The sequence below is a fragment of the Dermacentor albipictus genome, chromosome 10, assembly GCF_038994185.2.
Source record: "Dermacentor albipictus isolate Rhodes 1998 colony chromosome 10, USDA_Dalb.pri_finalv2, whole genome shotgun sequence".
Classification (NCBI taxonomy): Eukaryota; Metazoa; Arthropoda; class Arachnida; order Ixodida; family Ixodidae; genus Dermacentor; species Dermacentor albipictus.
In genome coordinates this window covers 88,876,386-88,896,626 of record NC_091830.1, presented here as the reverse complement: position 1 = coordinate 88,896,626, position 20,241 = coordinate 88,876,386, and the positions used below count along the sequence as shown (strand labels likewise).

The window sequence follows — 20,241 nt, the reverse complement described above, 5'->3', positions numbered from 1 at the left end:
TGGAATGTCCTGCTGTCACCATCAGAAAGCATTGTCGTGTAATGCAGCTTGTACTTGTCAAGGGATCTCTGAAGCATGAGCAGTGCAGCTTGCACCTCCATTTGCCCGGCATTACAGTCAATGTTTTTCTGGCACTCTGGAAGATGTTTTGTGTGCCAAGCCACATAACCTTGGTCATTGGATTTTCAATCAACAGTCGACCTAAACTTCATGTACAAACGCAAGATTTGTTCCAGAAGATTGCCCACTCATGAAGCCATGTTTCAGTGGAATGTGCTTTAAATAAGAGGTGAAATGTTTGTGTACAACCATTTCAAAAACTTTTGCAAACAAGAACAAAGGTGCGAGTCTACAGTTCTCTGCCTACGTCGTCACATCTATGCACTGGCACCACAACCGCAATTCTGGAAACTTTTTTCTCAGTCAAATGTCTTGCTGTACAATGACACTGGAGTAGCACTAAACACCTTCATAACAATCAGTACACCACTCACCAATGTAGAGTAGGCTTGATCTCTTCGAAAAACCACATAGTTTTGAGGAACATAGTGACTCATCCTAAAGCACTCATTAGCGCAGCTTTCAGATGTTAAATATTAGATGGGGTTGGAAGGTAAGTGTGTGCCCACTGCTATGGCACAGCACCTTCGACCATAAAGTACTCTGGAAAGAGGTCGCGCGTCTCAGCAGCATCCACCATGTGATTTCTTGATGACGTTCCTGCCAAGCCACACAGCTCATTTATCTAAGCCTCTTCCCTCCACTTGCCTGGGTTAACGTTCCCATATCGGACTTCACTGTCCACGTAACCAGGCGGGGAATACGTAGATTTGCTCATTGATCACAAAAATTTATGCAGCGCGCAGCAGGCCAGCACAGCATGGGTTGCATTCTTTGGCAGGAGGTTGAGGTGGCCAAGAAGGACTCCATCGTGCCACCAGAATCCTAAAGGCATTTTCAACATTGCGCCTGGAACAAAACATTTAGCAGGTTAATGATGTGCTATTCACAGACTGTCCAGCTATATAAACATTAACAAGCATGGCTGTTTTATTTCAAGCAAGCTCTACATTGCAGCCAGAGCAATTATATTCATGTTACCTTGCTCTGCTTAGCCCATAGTTGAATACTTTTCGTCTTGGCTGTATTCCTTTTCCGGGATAAGGCCGCATAAAATCCTGCCTCAGCTGAAAGGCTTCATCGGCCACAAATATGTGAGGTGCCACCTTGTTGCTATTTGGGAGGCGTGCTGGGGCTGGCAAGTTAAGTAATTTTTCGCAAGGTCCTTGCTGAATGATGTTGCCTTGAACACACCCCCATCACTGTGTCGGCCTGGAGCCCCGACATCTACCATAACAAATTTACAAGTGTCGTCCGCCACTGCCAGGGCTGGCAAGTTGAGTAATTTTTCGCAAGGTCCTTGCTGAATGATGTTGCCTTGAACACACCCCCATCACTGTGTCGGCCTGGAGCCCCGACATCTACCATAACAAATTTATAAGTGTCGTCCGCCACTGCCATCAACACAATGGAGAATGTTCTCTGAAAAAAAAAGTAAAAACAGCATTGTCACATCTGGCAGTAATAACCTTCGCGCATGATTTACATACATACCTTGTAGTTGAGGTTGAGGTTGTAGGTTGAGGTGGCCAAGAAGGACTCCATCGTACCACCAGAATCCTAAAGGCATTTTCAACATTGCGCCTGGAACAAAACATTTAGCAGGTTAATGATATGCTATTCACAGACTGTCCAGCTATATAAACATTAACAAGCATGGCTGTTTTATTTCAAGCAAGCTCTACATTGCAGCCAGAGCAATTATATTCATGTTACCTTGCTCTGCTTAGCCCATAGTGGAATACTTTTCGTCTTGGCTGTATTCCTTTTCCGGGATAAGGCCGCATAAAATCCTGCCTCAGCTGAAAGGCTTCATCGGCCACAGATATGTGAGGTGCCACCTTGTTGCTATTTGGGAGGCGTGCTGGGGCTGGCAAGTTAAGTAATTTTTCGCAAGGTCCTTGCTGAATGATGTTGCCTTGAACACACCCCCATCACTGTGTCGGCCTGGAGCCCCGACATCTACCATAACAAATTTATAAGTGTCGTCCGTCACTGCCATCAACACAATGGAGAACGTTCTCTGAAAAAAAAAAAGTGAAAACAGCATTGTCACATCTGGCAGTAATAACCTTCGCACATGATTTACATACATACCTTGTAGTTGTAGTAGTTGCAACCAGAGTTTGGAAGTGCCTTTATTTGTACGTGTTTACCTTCTGTGGCTCCAAGGCAGTTTGGAAAGCTGCAGCGCTTTGCAAAACCTTCTACCACTTCCTGCCAGCGTGCAAGTCCTGGCACCTGTGTCATTGAAACAGACGTGCACATGTCAAGGTTTACAGCACAGTTAGTTGGCAACTCGCATACTTCACTGCAACCGTCGCCATGTGGGGTTGGTGGATTGTGTAGTAGCTGGCTAGCATTGGGGTTCTTTCGGCTCCTATCTCTTGCAGGCAGATAATGTTAGGTCTTATGGGGATCCTTGTTTTCATCTGAAACCTCTGCAGTTCCACTGCCATATTTCTATGTGTTCGGCGTTGTTTGGCTTATGGTTTGGAGCCATGGTCAGCTAAGTGGGCTGGCGGGCCGGCATCGCTCCCAATGGAACTGGCACGGCTGCGATTGCGGGTAGGACCTTGATTGCGCGACGAGACGCGTGTGTGGCTTTGAGTCTGGAGCGCCTCAATTGATATTGAGTGTGAATTTTGTGCAGCAGTTACTTGCGCGAGGCTGCCCGCTATGGTTTCAATTTTGGCTTGAAGCACGCTGAATAGTTGGGTGACATTTTCAGTGAGGGAGCTTACTCTCTTCTCTATGTAGTGTTTGCTGTAGCGTTTGGTGTGCCACTACTTCATCGGGTCGCTTTTGGGGGTGTGGTAGGTGGCGGCGCAGTGTTTTGTTTGATTACTTTGTCTAGTTTGGCCATAAGCGCTGCGATCTTGGCATCTTATTCTGCTATCCTAGCATTTTGCGCTGTTATAATAGCTTGTAGTTTGGGGATTCGGGTGTCTGTTGGAGGAGCAGAGGAGTCCTTGCCCTGCCTTCCCAGCTCACCTGCTTGGTTGCGTCTTGGGCGGGTTGCCGCTTCTCTCTCGGCATCAGTATGGGTGGTGTCCGCATTTGTTGTGGGTGTGGCTGCTGCTGCCGGGCTCTGGTTCCGAACCTGGATTGGCTGCAGCAGCAGTCGGCTGAGTCCCCGTCCTCGGAGTCGAACCAGCGGTTATTGTAGATCTTGGGGAGGCCGTCCCGTCAAGACAACCTCTTCTCTTCATTGTTGCAGGCGGGTGGCAGCTGAAGCGCTCTTGGTGGCTTCAGTCTCTTGGAGCTTTCTTTAGTGCCGGTTTCATGCTGACCACCGCAGAGTCCGCATTTCGGCTCACAAACGTGGGTGAGGGGTGGGTTCAGCGTGCCGCACCGGTGGCAAACCGGCGTGTTGGGGTTTGGACACACATCCGGGCGATGTCCCGGCTGCATACACATCCGGCAAAACTGCCGGGCTCGCCTGTACTGGTAGCATGGGTAATCACACCCTCCATGGTAGACCAGCTTGGGTAGGTGGGGTGAGCAGCGCCGTTGTAGATGTGCCCAAGATGCGGGCGTCCAGAATCTTGATGCGGTTGTCCCGCACCCACAGTCCTTCCATGAGGGTTTCCCTTGTGTTGTTGAGGTCGAGTCCGTGAATGGTTTCCGATTTGTCTCTGATGGTTTGCGGTGAGAACGGGACGCATGCTCTCACCGGGTGGGCTTGGTTGTCCAGCTTAAGGTGGGCGAGTTGGCAGATCTTGTCAGCGGCCTCCTCGTGCGGGGTGCTGACTATCAGGATATTGGAGCCCATGTGGGGGCGCACGACGTATTTCCCCTCCGCACGGGTGGGGTTCTGGCAGGACTTGACAATTGCTGCCGCGATAGCGTGGTTGGGGTATTTCTTGAGGGCTATGCCTCTCGTCAGCCGGATGACTACTTTCAGATCTCCCTTTGGTAGGGGTGTTAGTCTGGGGCGACGAGGACCGGGCTTTCGGGTTATGCCTGGGGACAGGAAGTTGCAATTGGACGGAGTGCCACTCACGGATATGGCTGATTCCGATGATGAGGTGGTCTGGGTTTCATGGGTGGCCCTGCCTGGAGCTGCTTCGCCCGATGCTTGCTGAGAGTGTACTCCCACGTGGGACCATGGGTAGGGAAGCTCGCAGCCGAATCGGACAACGATGTCGGGAGGCCTTGGTCTTGTGTGAAGTAATCACAAGAGTCCATATCAGAGTCTTCGTCATGAAGGTTGACCATGGATGGTGGCCGTTGGAAGGGCCCAGACCATCGGGCGAATCTCTGGGGGCCATTTCAGCAGTCGGGGTGGCGGTTTTACAGTTGAGAGCCTGGCGCGGCAGAGTCCGATTGGAAACCGGTTTAGCGGCTCGGCTCGGGAGTGGCGGGCCAAAAAGCGTGGGAGTACAGGCGGTGGCGAGCCCGTCGGGCCGTTCAGCGGGATGTGACCAAGGCTGCCAGAGGCGCAGTAGCAATTGTCGTCGATACAGAGGGACGACTCGCAGGTTATTGGGGTGAGGCAGGAGCCCATCCGCAACACGTCTGCTCTGGTCGGCTGTCGCGGAGCGAGTCCCAGTGCATAGGAGTCGTCAAGAGCCGCTTCCAATGCCTGCAGAGGTATCGGGCGCTCCACTACTCGCCTCGGAAAGCAGCCATTATTGTTGCAGCTTGTGCAGCGCTTCATAGCCTCTGCCTTGCAACAGGCGTGCCTCTGCCAGACGACCCAGATGACGATGGTGCACATGGCGACAGCGAACAGGAGCCAGCCCAAACACAAGTGCCGCTTCAAGCACAGGTGCCACCGCAGGCGCATCCTGTACAGCCTTCTCGAGCTTTGTTTCAAAGAGGTTGTGCGCGAATCCATAGTTGGTGTGTTTTGGCTGCCCAGAAATTTGCGCGTTGCCTACCTGCAAAATGTGCGCTGGCGCATTCGCCACAGATGACGAGGAAACATGTGCAGGTGTAACATGTTTTATGTTTATTTTCATCAAAGTAAATAGGCTGTGCACTTTAACATAACACATTGCTTGTGCTCAGATGTGGCTAATCATAGTACGCTGCATACTGCAGTAGTGGAAAGCACATGATTTGTCTACGGTGACCATGACAGATACACATGCAGTGACAAATAACCATGTGCCATTATATTACTCCTTTTCTTTGCTTTTGAAAATTGTCTGTGCTTTTGAAAATTGTCTCGCCGGGGAATTTTCTTGAAATAAAGGTGATTTCTAAGGTGAACGGCAACTAATCTTGCATTGTTGAATACTGCTTTGCGATGCCTATTTTACCGTAAAGTATGCATTGTTCCAAAGCTGAAGACGTCTGTTCATGTGTCGCACGCAAGCGCAGCATGAGTTACACACAACTGAAACGTCCTTCAGTGCAATCTGTGTAGTACATATTTCTTGAAACACATAGCAACAAACAAGACATGTCAAGCATTTTTGGAGGAGGATTTCTTTAAATAACAGACACTCATGCTTACTGCTGCTTTGTTTAAACTCAAGAGATGCTTCAACATTGCATTTCTTGCACCCATGATTTCACGTAATGCTCATAATTGCTGCTTAACAAGGTGCAAGTACGCTATAACACAACATAAACAAAATCATGACAATGAAAAATTTTACTGTTCACAGATGCAAAACCAGCAAAAATGAAAAGCATAAATAATGGTAACAATCAAGGAAACTGGGCTTTACACGCCCAAATCACAAAACACGTATCACAACAAAGGAACCACATCCCTTGGAAAGTGGAAGCTTTAGTGCCGAGAGGTGATATGTACATACACGGTAATGGAGAAATTATTAATCTACACTATTGCACTGGTTGTGACTTGTTACATTTAAATGAAAACATTAAAACCAAGTGGCAACAGGAAGCTCAACATTTTTTAGGCGATTGAATTGTTAACTGACAAATGTTGCAGATTTCCAAATTTTATCAAGCTAACCCATATTGTTTACAACTTTGTAATTCTGCAATATAAATTATGAGTAATTTTTCAATAAGTGTATGTAATACAGCTCAACAAAAAGAATTCTCATACACATCACTTTCACATAATCCACTTCATTATTGAGTGGGACGTTGGTGAAACGTTTTCAACATTGTCACAGTTTCATGTGAGCTATAAATTCGCACATTGAATTAATCCACATACAAGATTCTAACATACAGTTTACAGAAGTGCAATATCTGTTTTCTGAATAGAGGTATGAATTTGTAAATGTTGTGCTTCAATTATTAGACAACTAACCAACGTTCTGCAATTAAATCCACACCATAATTAAATATTCATCATCATATTGTCAAAAGATGAAAAGTTTCCATCAAATATAATCAAAAGCATTTGTGCATTGTAAGGTACGTCTCTTGGCTCGATTATTAGTGTCGAGCTAAAGCTTCCTCATAAGAAGGTGGTCCACCTGCTGGGGCTTGTGGTGGCATCCCCACGGCCTGCTGAAGGCAAAGCAGCAGCGCTGGTGCCATGTGTGTGAGGCTCCGCAGATCCTGCAGCAGCTGGGTGTTTTGTTGCACTTGCTGTTCAGCAGCAGAAGTGAGACGCTCGCTGGCTGCTGCTTGGGGCAACGTCGCCACGCCTTGATTTTCACCCACCGTTCTTAGCCGCTCAACTGATTGGAGGAGGTCCTGTGTTTGCTGTAGAGGGACAAGTTATAACCATACAATGATTAAGAACGCCTTAACCCTTTATTGTGCAGTGTACCTTCTATGCAACAGTGAGGTTCAATCTTCAACACACTCACTTAAGATTTGAACTGAACCACAATGAACAAGATGGCACAAGTCCTTAAGAAATTTCCTCCGAAGAAGCACTTTATGTGGCATATGCATGCACATTTAGACACAGTGCACAAGAAGAATCCACACTTTGAACAGTGAAGGCTGGCAAGTGAAACATTCTCTCTAGGTTGCGCGAACTTTTTTAGGGACCTTACTGTTTCCCTTTTTGGCTGCTTCAAGTACTGCACCAAAAACTTTCGTCAAAGGTAAAAACCCCCCATATACCGCATCTTACAAAGCCACAAGCAGACGGTGCAAGAGCCACCCCAATTTTTTTGCAATGTTGCGTAACGCCATTATACAATAAAATGGCCGCATCAGCAGATATGCAGGCCCTACGACATATGTCGCCTGCTAATACCACATGTGCATAGGTAATCTAATGAGTAATATTTATGAAACAGTACTACCAGAAGTAGTGCAATAACATAAATCAGCTTACTGCTGTAAGAAACACTAAGCATTTTAATTCACTCTGGAATGCTTTCTGTGTAAAGAGTGAAATCATGAGAATGATAACCTAGTTGGAATGCTTACGTTGTTGTGCACTTGCGCGAGTGCAACAGACTCGTGTCAACATACAAGTGTCACAGCAACGCATAGCCGTGACACTTGTAGTATTCGTTAATGTGCTTCACGCTCCGCATAGTGGCCAGCGACAGAGGACAGCAGGTCGTCCACTCTTGTTTCTGCCCTTCTGCTCCTCCCTGCCTGCCGGGGCTCTAAATGTAGGGCAAAAGGGGTACCATTACTAATTTCCTCACATGCAATGCAAAACTTGTTTTTGTGCATTAATGCGAGTTGTTTACCACTGCTGATTGCATGTACTGTTTGTATCAGAGATCGTATATACCAAAATCTTTCTTTAAGGAAAATCAAAGAAATGCAGTGTTAACGAGTGAGGCATTTCACATTGGGCCACTATTCTCCAAAGCAATACCAAGCATTATTGCACCTTTGGTCACCAAACAAAACCACACTGTTTGCGGCGTTGCATAATTTCCTTTTTTAAATAGCACCACAAATGTAGTGGCATTTGTTGCCTAGCCACTCTGTTTGTCCTCGCAACACTTCTTGCGTAACGATGAGAAATACTTTTTCCCTCTGTGCAACGTCTTTATTTCCAAGGTTACTGAAGCCAAGTGTCACAGCAACGCATAGCCGTCACACTTGTAGTATTCATAGATGCGCTTCACGCTCCGCACCAGCGACAGAGGACACCAGCGGCCAGCGACAGAGGACAGCAGGTCTTCCAATCTTGGTTCTGCCCTTCTCCTTCCTGCCTGCCGGGGCTTTTAATGTAGGGCAAAAGGGGTACCATTACTAATTTCCTCACATACAATGCAAAACTTGTTTTTGTGCGTTAATGCGAGTTGTTTACTACTGCTGATTGCAACTACTGTTTGTATCAGAGATCATATATACCAAAATCTTTCTTTAAGGAAAATCCAAGAAATGCAGTGTTAACGAGTGAGGCATTTCACATGGGGCCACTATTCTCCAAAGCAATCCCAAGCATTATTGCACCTTTTGGCACCAAACGAAACTGAAGGACCAACCCCTGGGGTATCACCAATTGTGGCAGTACCGAAACCACATGACCCCGAGCACATTCGAATGTGTGTTGACATGCGCCGTGCCAACCAAGCTATCCAGCGTGAGAGACGTCACACCCACAGTGGACGACATCTTTGTTGCTTTGAACGGCTCCATCTTATTCTCTAAACTCGATCTGAAAGATGGATATCACCAACTCGAACTTGACGCATCATCCCGTGTGATCACCACTTTCTCCACACATGCTGGGCTCTTCCGATACAAGAGACTCAACTTCGGAATCACCTCAGCAGACGAAGTGTTTCAGGACACCATCCGTCAGGTTCTAACATCCCCAACGTGCTCAGTGTAAGCGATGACATATTGGTGTATGGAAAGACTGAGAAAGAGCATGATAAGGCTTTGAAGGCCACATTAGAATGCCTACTTGCAAGTTGTCTCACATTGAACGTCAAGAAATGCAAGTTCTACCAATGGGAACTTACTTTTTTCGGGCATGTGTTCTCTAGCAATGGTGTGAAACCGGACCCCACTAAGGTATCTGCGATTTTGGGTGCATCACCACCTTCCAGCACCACTGAAGTGAAGAGTCTCCTCGGGCTCGTTAACTACTGTGGTCGGTTCATACCCAACTTGGCCCACCTCACCCAACCACTCAGGAAACTCATGGCCAAAGTAGAAGACTGGTGTTGGACAGACATACAGCAAAATGCCCTAGACGAACTGAAGAGAAAGCTTTCCGAGGCCACAGCTCTCGCCTACTTCGATCCAGGAAAGAACATCACACTCATTGTAGATGCTGCTCCTCAGGGCCTTGGTGCCATTCTCATGCAGACATCCGGAAGCGAAACCAGAGTGGTAGCATATGGGAGTCGTGCTCTTTCTCCTGTGGAGGCACGCCACTCTCAAATTGAACGGGAAATGCTGGCCGTGGTGTGGGGAATTGAGCATTTTCACATCTACCTGTATGGGACAGCATTCTGCCTACTGACAGACCACAAGCCATTGGTCAGCATTCTCAGTAACCTTCGCTCTCTGCCTTCAGCACGGCTGGAGCGTTTGGCACTTCGAATTCAACAATACACCTTTGAAGTGCAACACACTAGTGGTCCAGACACCCACTAAACTCCACGTCACCATTTCGGTGCATGGAGTCTGTCGCCGAACAGTACGTGAATTTCATTGTGTCTCATAGCCTGCCTCGTGCCGTGACCAGAGAGGAAGTAACCGAAGCAATGCTCGCTGACCCGGTGATGAACTCGCTCAAGAAAGCCCTAAAGCAACCCCAGCAAGGCAAAGATTGGAAGACCACAACTCTGATGCCCTTCTCTCGCGTTGCGACAGAACTGTCAGTTTCCAAAGAAGGCCTTGTGTTAAGAGGCACGCGGATAGTACCGCCAGCACAACTTCACACTAAGGCGGTGCATCTTGCACATCAAGGACACCAAGGCATTGTCAAGACAAAACAGCTGTTGCGTGAGAAAGTGGTTTCCAGGGATAGACTGTTTAGTGGACCAGACATTTAAGAGTTGCCTGGCATGCCAAGCGAACACACCAGTACACCATCGAGATCCCTTGCCAATCCAGCAGCTGCCTCGAGGCCCGTGGACTGAACTGTCGTTAGATTTTGCTGGCCCTTTCCCTGATGGCAAGTATGCCATGGCAGTGGTGGATGATTTCTCCAAGTACCCAGTTGTTAGCATCCCACACACTCTTGCAGCACCTACAGTCATCAAGCAACTGCGCACTGTTTTCGCTCAGTTCGGCTGTCCAGAAGTTGTAAAGTCAGACAATGGCTCACCATTTCAGAGTTCACCAGTGAGCTCGGGTTCAAGCATCACCGCATCACTCCACGGTCGCCAGAGGCTAATGGGGAAGCAGAAAGATTCATGCGCACCCTCAAGAAGTCTATACTCGCAAGTCGTGTCAGCCACTTGGATTGGACTAATGAGCTTCAGTCGTTCCTGCTGGCTTATAGGTCCACACCCCATAGTTCCACAGGAAAATCTCCGTTTGAACTTCTCTTTGGGAGACCCACGAAGAATCTTCTACCGACACTTGTCGCTGGTACTCACAACCTGGCTTACTATGAGGCCAGACAGAATGACACTAAAAGAAAAGCATGCAAGTGGTACGTAGACACTCGGAGGCATACGAGTAACAACCAGCCGTGTGTGGGACAAGTCCTCTGCAAATAGAACAGGTCAAACAAGTTTTCGCCTTACTATGACCCACACACAATCACCAAAGTCAATGGCTCCAGAATCACAGCGTCCAGAGATGGAGTGTCGATTTGTCGCAACTCAAGTTTCTTCAAAGATGCAAGCACAGTTCAAGTGGAACGACATCAGGACCAGACCGACATGCCATATCTGGATGATGAAGCTGTGCCGAGTAACAGTGACCTTCCAACCCCCAGCATAGCTACTCCTAGCCAAGCCATATCAGCAGCTCCCAAGACCGTCTCACAGCGGTACCCCCAACGATCCAGGCAACGACCTAGGCACCTGAAAGACTTCGTGTTTAAGCAAAACTGATTTTTTCCTTCCCTGGTGGGATGATGTAGTGTCCATGTATAGCACTCTTTGGAATAAAGAAAGGCCACCCTGGGGTTCAAGGGGGCTTCCAAGACGGCTGCAGTTTCGTTGAAATAAATGTGTGTGCGTTCCCAACAGAATCGGCCATAATCAGTCTCAGTGCTCGAACTACTATACGTTACATCACTGTGCTCCGTAACAAAGAAAATAACATTCAACTCAAATACATCTAGCTCGGCAACTGCCTGGGCTGCCTTCTAGAATAGGCCCAGTGAGCGCAGTACCCCACACAACAGTTGACAATAGCCTAGCTAGCGCACGTTCAACAAAAACACGTCGTCAGGCACACGCAGTCAGTTGCCGGAGCCCTGCCCGAGCACACTTGCCTGATGGTGAGCAGGTCGCAGCCGGCCAGGGCGCGCACCTGTCCCACATTGCGGAACGATGCCCCCATGACGACGGTCGCATAGCCGTGACACCTGTAGTATTCGTAAATGCGCGTCACGCTCTTCACACCTGGGTCCTACAGAGGCTCAAAGCTCTTCTGGTTGGTGCTGGCCACATGCCAATCCAGGATGGGCCCCACAAAGGGCGAGATGAGCGTCACGCCTGCGGACGTCGTCAAGGAGACTGGTTTCACCAGAGTGACAGATCTCTGTCCATCACCAATGTGCCCCCAAAAATCGAGATAATAGCTTCAACTACTTTTTTTTTTGTTTTCGTCAAAGTCGAATAAAATAGTTGTTGTATTCCACTGAAGTATTCCCAACAATGCAGCAGGAAGTAAAGGTTATCTGTGTAGCCCAGAAAAGCAATTAGAATTACACTATGTATTTACTGCAAAAAAAAATTACAAATGCAATACTTTTCCATTGCCAGATGAAAAGGTGAATACAGTATTGTCACAGGAAAGTTCTACTTCACTGTGTACGCATCGTCTGTTTGGGATCCAAGCTGCAAGAATTACTTCGTGCGGGGTAGGCGTGCAACGTGGTGATTAAATTTGCCGCAGGATGTGCATCTTAATAAATTATCAATTGTGTTTCCATACGCAACCCATAACTCGCAGCAGTATGCGTATTGCTTGCAGCGCTTCACCAGATATAAGACGTTCCCTGTTGAAAAGGTGTGATTTACAACTAGTGCATGCAAGAAGCACCGTTGACAATAAACATAGTACGAGCAATGTAAACGGCAATTATATGCTGATAATTATTAAGCATACTGAGCGTTACCCACCGCAGCGTGGTATTCTCCTTGTTTCCTCCTTGGTTGCCATACAAGGTGGACCTATAGCTTCTTCTTCACAAGGTCGCGCAATTTCAGAAGGCGCAGCTTATTTTTGAGGAGCAGAAGGCGCCAGACGACAGCCATAGCGACGCTCAATGCACCGGCGTGGCCTCCTCCGAGATTCCGGATGGACGAAACCGTAGGCCCTTGAACAGTTGCTTAACAGCAGAATGGCAATGCAACACTAACCTGACGCCCGTCACACAAGCACAACACCATAAGAATAAAAAAGGAATTTGACGACACTCGCTTTCAGTACAGTGGCTGAAATAGGAGGCGTTGGCCGAAGGCGCGGCCGCTCGCGTGTGCTTCCGCGATGCAACCGCGAGGCGGCGCTGGCGGTTGCTTACACGTCGCTTCCTACGGGCGTGCTACGCATTTCTCGCTATAAACGCGAATTTGCAGTGATTCTTTCGGTTTCATAAATTAGTATATCCGGACTGCAATGCGTTCACTTGCATGCTACAATGGCAGTGACCATACATTAGTATATCTCCGCCTTTCATCAGTTTTCGTTCGATAAAACTTGCTCACTGCTGCCACGATAGTTGCGCTTTTGTTACTGCCCGAGCACAGTAGCGATGCGCTACACGGTGACGCTCTATCGCGATTCAACGTTGCCGCTCAGAAGACTGCCACATGCAACCATCGCGTGCTATGGGCGTGAATGGGATCTTTCGCGCACTCGCACTTTTTGCCATAAGAATCTACTTGTCGTTTACACTAGTTCTATGCACAAAAATTTTTCACAGCATGAATGCAGTAGTCTCATTCGTGATAATTGATTCTCATTGAAGAAATGGCTTGAATTAAAGTGGATGTCCAACGCGTATGAAATTATAACTAGACGTTTCTCTGAGCGCCGATCATTATTTAATTGTAAAATTAGTATTGTGCTGGATTCGTCCAAATAATGTGATTAGTTTCATGCAAATAAAAGTGGAAAACATGTGGTCCCTACTGTACATTCCTGATGGAACTGTTTATTGCTTTTACACTGAACAATAAATCATTCACCTGATAACAAAATTCATGGTAATTAGAGGTTTTCTAAATGTCACATTAGCTTCAGGTAGAAAATTCAACAAGACATAGCTGAAAGCGCATTTTCACATGGCCCTCAAGTTGTTCTGCTCAGTTTCAAATGTTTTTTCTTCTTGTGGAAGTGCAGTCTTTGTTCAGAGACCTTGTGTAGAAGTGAAGACGTGTCATGATGAAAAACCTTACAATACTGCTTGTCAGTGCTTCCTTATGGGCAACACAGCCAACGTGTGGCATTTGTTGCATGTGCTGCATAATCTCTGTGATGCTATCTTTGTGCAACTTATTCCAGCTAAAACAAATGGTGAAAGAGTCCTCCAGTGCTTCAACAAAAGCAAACAGCTCACTTGTCGGATACAGCAGGCCGCCTGGTCGGATGAAAGTTGCTTTTCTGCGTTCTCTTGTGGTGTAAGAACGAAGCAATCTCGGCATTTTGTTGCGAGGACCTTTCGTCGTGCAACATATCCTGCCAGGTAGTACACCAGTCTGGCGTCGCTTGTTTGCTCTGGATATATGTGATCGATCGAACGCTAATGTGGTGGGAGAGGTCTGGATAATGCTAGACGCTTCATCCAGTTTACCAGAGTCCAGCAGGGTGTCGATGTGGCTTGCTAATTAAGCTGTCCCAACTAGAGCCTCGGGCGTTCCGCCTGCACAATTCCCAGTACATGGAGCTTTTACCAGATTATAAAAGCTAAGGCAGTTCACTGCAGTGAGGAACTGGGCCGATGTCGGGTGATCATTGCAGCCATTAAATTGGCGTATTATGCCAAAAAGCTTTTCAATTGCATCTTGACAAAGCCTTGAAGTTAAGAGGTACTTGTAGCCAATTTTTTCGTTGAGGTAGGCCAAGAGCTCCAGAGTGGCTTTCAGAGTTACTCTAAGCCCCTCGGCAGTGACAGGAAACCAGCCTTTGAAGGCCCTGTGTTCGCTTCCCACTCATCAATATATGCAAGGGCTTTTTTCAACACATCTTCTTTTGCGAACATTGTTTAACTGCGCGAGCAAACGAACCACAAAGACAGCGAGGGACAAAGACTGCGCCCGTCCTTGTCCCTCGCTGTCTTTGTGGTTCGTTTGCTCGCGCAGTTAACTGCGCCCGTCCTTGTCCCTCGCTGTCTTTGTGGTTCGTTTGCTCGCGCAGTTAAACAATGTTCGCTAATACCTACCAACTCGCCCAACAACAAGTTCTACTAAACTATACATCTTCTTTTTTCGAGTTCGGCTTGAAGGCACTCTCGATGTCATTGCATCGATCAGATTATGCATGTAGGTGACGAACCTTGCTGTAGCATTGGTGTGGTCACAGAAATCTGCAATTTTGTTATTGTACAAAAACAAGCCATGCAGAAATTGTGGGCTAAAAAGGTGGAATGCCAAATTGTTATTAGGACTCAAGTGGACATTAGTTATTTTAGAGCGCAGCTCTTTGGCGTCCCTTCCTGGGTTTCGCGTCGTCGTCGGCGTCGTCGTCGTCGGCGTCGGCCTCGTAACCAGCTCGCCTCCGCCGCCGCGCTCCGCCGCCGCGCATGCGCCGCTGCTCCGCCGCCGCGCATGCGCGCTGTCGGCTCTCCGGGCGAGGGAGGATGATGGAAGGGAGGAGGAGAGACTGTGGAGGAGGGCTGGCTACACAAATGGCTCTTTGGCGTCCGTTCCTGGGTTTCGCGTTGTCGTCGGCCTCATAACCAGCTCCGCCCCCCTTTCATCCCCCCAGCGCTAGCAGCGACCGACTGATACCGCTTTCGTGAGTCAGCTACCGCACTCACGAAAGACGTCGTGCACTTCCTGCAACTCGCATTAACCGTCCATCGATCCACACCGATGTTAGTAGTGGGGGACTTTAATGTTGACATAAAGACAAACAGCAATTTCCTAACACTTATGCGGGAGAACATCCCGTTCCTCTCGCTCGTAACGCGTCCCACGGCTGTGACAACCTCGCGAGGCACTTGTATAGATCTCGTCTTTGAGAATCAAGCATTGGTGTACCAAGTCGAACATATATCAGTCTATTTCTCCGACCACAAAGCTTCCTTCATGACTGTCAAGAACTGGTAATGGAGTCTTTGTTAAAGGAATATGTGTGAAAAATAAAAAAAAATTCTGTGATAGCGCATACATGTGTTGCTCGATTTCTTTGCCTCAATCTATCGAAAAGGTGAAACAGCTTATTTGCTGCGCTCAAATTTCGCATTAGGAAGTAACGTAATCGTCGGTAATTTTTTTGGCATTGCTTTCAATGTGACTTGACACTTATCATGGTCATGGGCTATCTTAATGGGCCTCACGTCCACATGCCCCTCTGGTGTTTTGAAGCCTGCCTTGATGAAGCCATTGCGGACACATTTTACTAAGTGGAAAGTCGCAGAAGAAGAAAAGGCGTCTGTCATCTCCACAAGGATGGGCTGTCGATGGTTTGATAGCTTTTGAGCTTGCTGAAATGCCAAAATTGCGCCACATTGCCCTATTCCATGACGCCCCATCACAGGTAACGTAGTCAACCTTAAGACCAGCATTTTCAGAAAGCAACACAGCTTCCAAAAGAATCTTCGAGAGCAACGGTGCTTTAACATTTCCCTTAGAGACGAAAACACGAAGGATTTGATGCCATGACCCTGAAAGAGGCTGAAACATAATAACCAGTCCATGGTCACAAGTAACTGTCTTGTCAGCCTCAGGAGTGTAGGGGCCAAGATCAACGCACCCGTCCACTTTACCAGAGCCGCTTGCAACAGCGAAGTTTTCTGCAAGCTTCATCTCGTCGACAATAAGGTCACCATGGGACCCAGATTCAGTCATCTCTTGTGTTTTTCTTGATATGCCAGAAAGCACTGCTGCATTGAATCCAATCTGCTTTCGTATTTCTTCATATACTTCCTGAGACAAGTGCGGCTAGGCAGCACAAGTATTTTTTGTTTTCGTACATGTGCGTAGAGACGTTGGCTTTTTATGTGCATTATAATACATTCTAGCATCCACTCTGGATTATAGCGCATCCCTTTGACAGATTTTCGGCTTCCAACCTTAAAACACTGCATGATTGCAACTCTTTGTTTTTGTGGAAGCTTTTCGGTCTTTTTTATCACAGTACTTTCTTCAATATCCTCATTCTCCTGCTTCATTTGAGTGATGGTTCGATCCAAGCTTTTTACTTTGGCTCTGAGACGTCTCACTGCTTCGGTTCTTACCCTCAACTTTCCATAATCATAACTGACATTTCGCTTTTTTTCCCGGCACCGTTGATTAAGAAGAAGCCTTCTCAAATACTTGCAGGCGACGCACCGCATCTCATTTTCGCTCACGGCACCTTTGCACTGCATATGATGAAAGCCTTCGCTCCATTTGATCATTTTTGAGCAGCTAACATGGGAGAACTCAGTCAGTAACCCCGCTCCTGCGCGATCTCCTGCAGCACAGACGCTGGATCGCATTTCTCGTCCATCGCCGTGAGTTCCACACCCCGGACGAACACCTGATGCTTGACAGCGGTGCCCTCGCTGCGGAACAAAACAAGCTCCTCCTCATGGAGGAGACTCGTGCAAGTGTTCGGCTGGCCGGCTGCATCTGGCTCTTGCTTTTTCCTCAAAAAACCAGGTATTTTGCATTTGGCTCTTCCAAATTTTAGCTGGGGTTACTTTTAAACGTGTAGGGACCTCATTCGTTGTGAAAACCGGGCGGGGAAGGGTTTAATTTTCGATATTTCGGTGCTTTCTTGTTCGGCCAGCCATCGGGCACAAGATGGCCATGGCTCATGCCCTTTGAGCCTGAGCCCGGCCATGCCCAATACTGCCAGAGTCCATAAGCTCTCGCCGTCTCCGCCTGCAACGGCCAGCGCGGGTGCGTCGCCGAAATCGGATTTTTCCGATGCCGGCGACGACATCCTCGCGGCAATCGCGTTACAGGAAGAGACCACGGACCGGACCGCGCCGGCTGCGGCGGGAGACGAAGACGACCAGCTGTCCTCGGTTTCCCAGGCGACCGCGGTGGCGTCTCCCGCGCTCGCGGGGGACCGCGGCGAGCGGGGGCAGGCTCGCCTGCACGAGATCGAGGAGGAAATCCAGCTATACTGCTCGAACGCTGCGAACAAGGTGTCCGTCGCTGCACGCAGCTTCATCGCGACCCGGCCCAACGAGATCGTCCACCTGTTCTCGGACCTGCGGTCGGACGGGTCGCTGGAGCGGGGTGCGGCCGTCGCCCTGCGTGGCGAGTTGGTTGAGGCGCGCCGGGAGGTCGCGGCGCTGCAGCGACGGGCCATAGTCGCCGAGGGGCGCCTCGACGGCTCTATCGTCATGGCACCCGGTCCTGGGAGTGCGGGACGCGATCCCGGCGCGTCCGCGGCGGCTGCCGGCTCGGGCCCTGGTGTTCCGGCCGCGGCGGCGGGCGCCGTCAGCTACACCGCGGCGCTGAGGGCGTCGCCCGCGGCGGGGGCGAGCGGCGTCGGACCGGCCGTGGCGGCGGGCGGACGGCGCCGACGTTCGAGCACGTGGCCTTCCTCACGCCCACGGCACCGACGACGACACCGCCGCGGGATGCCCTGCGCCTGCTGAAGACGAACATCGACCCGGCCGCCAAGAACATCAAGGAGGTCACGCTGCGGCACACACGGTACGGCCTGACAGTATTCTCGCACGCGCGCGAATCGATAGACAATCTGAAGGTGGCGATCGCGGAGAACTCAGTCACGCGCTCCTCGCTGTTAGTCCGCGTAGGCGAGAAGCGGAACCCGCACGTGAAATTTAGCGGGGTCGACCCGGACTTGCATGGCTTTCCCCATTTGTCTGATGGGAGCGTGACGTTTCTGGCATCCGAAGTTCTTGGTAGGTCCGATTCGCCAGGTGCGGGTGCCTCTGCTGAAATGTCGCTGGCCTGCAGAACTGTTCGCCGCCTCTTCGAAGGCACGACCTGGGGGTCCAGTCGCTCTTTTGGGTTTCTCTTCTTGGGCACGGGCTTGGAGAGATTCTCAGGCACGTTCGGGAACTTCGTTGGAACGGCATCGGGCTGAATGCCCGGTCTGCTTCTTTCCAAACGCGCCGTCTCACCTTGTATGTTGTGTTCGAAATGACGTAACACAAACTGAGGATCAAAGTGAAGCTCGCTAACAGCGGCGTTCCGTTCAAGGGGCTTGTCGGCTCTTGGGATATTCGTCTGCCACTTCAGAAAAAGCTCCTCGTCCTTGGGCACACCGAAAAGCGACAGCTTCTCTTTGCACGATTTGTACCCGGTTGTGCAACTGGGCACAAAACAGTGGCTTTGACGTCGGCTCATCGCAGGCACATTTTCAACAAGCCAGAATTAAAAAGCGCACGGCGTACGGAAGCCACTCAATATGACCCAAAAAAGCGCTGAAAACGTGGGCATATAGCCCTCCCATGCGCTCGGCTTGACGTGTAAACGACGGCGAGTGCCACCTCGCGGATGCATCGTGAGTCTGCACTGTGGTTCCCGTAGGAGCCGCTTGGCGGTAATCACACTTCCCCTATTCCAGCCACTGTAATAATCAATCGTATTGGGACACGTTTGCGACACTTTCTATGAGCCCCAATACTACTTTAACTTATTTCGGTAGTTTTTGGGCACGCTAGTCGCACAGGGTGCTGTGACGCAGTTTCACGTGTACTGAATCTTACTGCGGCAAGTTTTGGCACTTTCTCTGGCCCCCAACATTATTGTAACTAATTTCGTTAGTTTTTGTGGTACTTTTCAAGCGCAATGAGCGCGCCTGGCGCTGCGACGTGGTTAGCGAAAAGCAGCTCGGCCGAGGTGCGCAGTTTCGCTCTTTAATGCACTGACTAGACAAGTTCCTGGCGCTTTCTCTGGCGCCTAACATTGTTGAAAATTATTTTCGGTACTTTTGTTACTTATGAGGCACGCACACCGCGGCTGTCTTGACGCAGAGAAAGGTAGCTAGGCCGTGGTGACAAAGTTTGGTGCGTACTGAATCTTACTGCGACAAGTTTGTGACAATTATGGCCCCGCAACAACTTAAGCCTTCTTTCGGACTCACGCTTGTCCAAAACTCGACGAGCAACTGTCAAAAGTAATAACACGGGAGTGTGTTGCTAGCGCCGGCAGAACGCGCAAAAGATAACACCAAGGAGCTCAAGCGCCAGGAACTAGTAAATCGAAATTCCGTCTTCTGAACGGCACCCACGTATTTGTCTTGAGTGCGAGTAGAAGGAATTCTGCGAGCGCACAGCATGGTCTGTCTGATAGCCTGTGTTGTGGCCGCCTCTGTGTATATTCGTAGCGTACTATGTCGCGTCGGTTGTAGCCAAGTTCTGGAAATGCGCAGTAGCCCGTGTATTCGTGCCATTAAGGTTCAGGAAATAAGGCCTGGGAGCAGGGTAATGCTTGGAAATAGAGTGTTTTCGTGGTATGTACGGTATTGTTGGGCATGAGTCGCGTACGCCGTGTGTGTAAATACAAACTGCTCTTGTTTGTAATGCCGCCCATTCACCACTGTCGGGCTTCGCCTGTACATGCATTATTACATGTTAATGTCAAAATAATACTTGCTTGTAATTTAATTTTTTCAGCTCACGTCGTCTGGTGGAGCTTCCTGCGGAAACTACTGCTGCTTACCTGGTGCCACAACGTTGGATGGATGCACAAGAAGCCTGCAACGAGCATTTATAAATAAAATAAACATGTCCTCATTACACAAGGCGTCTTGCGTCTTTATGAAATTGCACGTGGCACATGTTCGATGGCGGCTTGTAAAGATCCTTCGCCATCAATTTTACTTAAAAAATTGGAGGACGCTTAAGCTTCGCCTTCAAGAGTGGAACGCGACAGCGTTCCCGTCGACCCGCCAAGGGGTGTAAGACAGTGCGCTACGGCGCAGCGATCACTTACGAGGCGCCCCGCATCGGACGCGGTGAGCGTCGAGCAACGCAGTGTTCGGCGC

At 49.0% G+C, this 20,241-nt stretch overlaps 1 protein-coding gene and 1 long non-coding RNA gene across 3 annotated transcripts; one reads left to right on the top strand and one right to left on the bottom strand.

The window, feature by feature from the left end:
* Positions 1 to 558: 558 nt before the first annotated feature.
* On the bottom strand, positions 559 to 14,181 carry LOC135910240 (uncharacterized). Of its 2 annotated transcripts, none has more exons than XR_010566956.2 (5): positions 12,243 to 14,181; positions 11,390 to 11,612; positions 7,447 to 7,631; positions 1,102 to 6,765; positions 559 to 969 (listed from the first exon to the last, which is right to left on the bottom strand). It is a non-coding gene; the product is annotated as an uncharacterized lncRNA (long non-coding RNA). The 2 variants fall into 2 exon arrangements; XR_010566957.2 differs by having other exon boundaries at positions 559 to 1,704; positions 1,837 to 6,765.
* Positions 14,182 to 14,486: 305 nt separating this feature from the next.
* On the top strand, positions 14,487 to 19,984 carry LOC135910219 (uncharacterized). The gene is made up of 2 exons (XM_065442274.1): positions 14,487 to 17,939; positions 19,871 to 19,984. Exon 1 carries the CDS (start codon positions 17,111 to 17,113, stop codon positions 17,879 to 17,881), a length of 771 nt encoding a protein of 256 aa, XP_065298346.1. The 5' UTR covers positions 14,487 to 17,110; the 3' UTR covers positions 17,882 to 17,939; positions 19,871 to 19,984.
* The last annotated feature ends 257 nt before the right edge of the window (positions 19,985 to 20,241 follow it).

What these genes read in the sequence shown, in the direction of transcription:
- LOC135910219 (XM_065442274.1), top strand. Translation starts at nt 17,111, where the DNA reads ATGCCCAATACTGCCAGAGTCCATAAGCTCTCGCCGTCTCCGCCTGCA.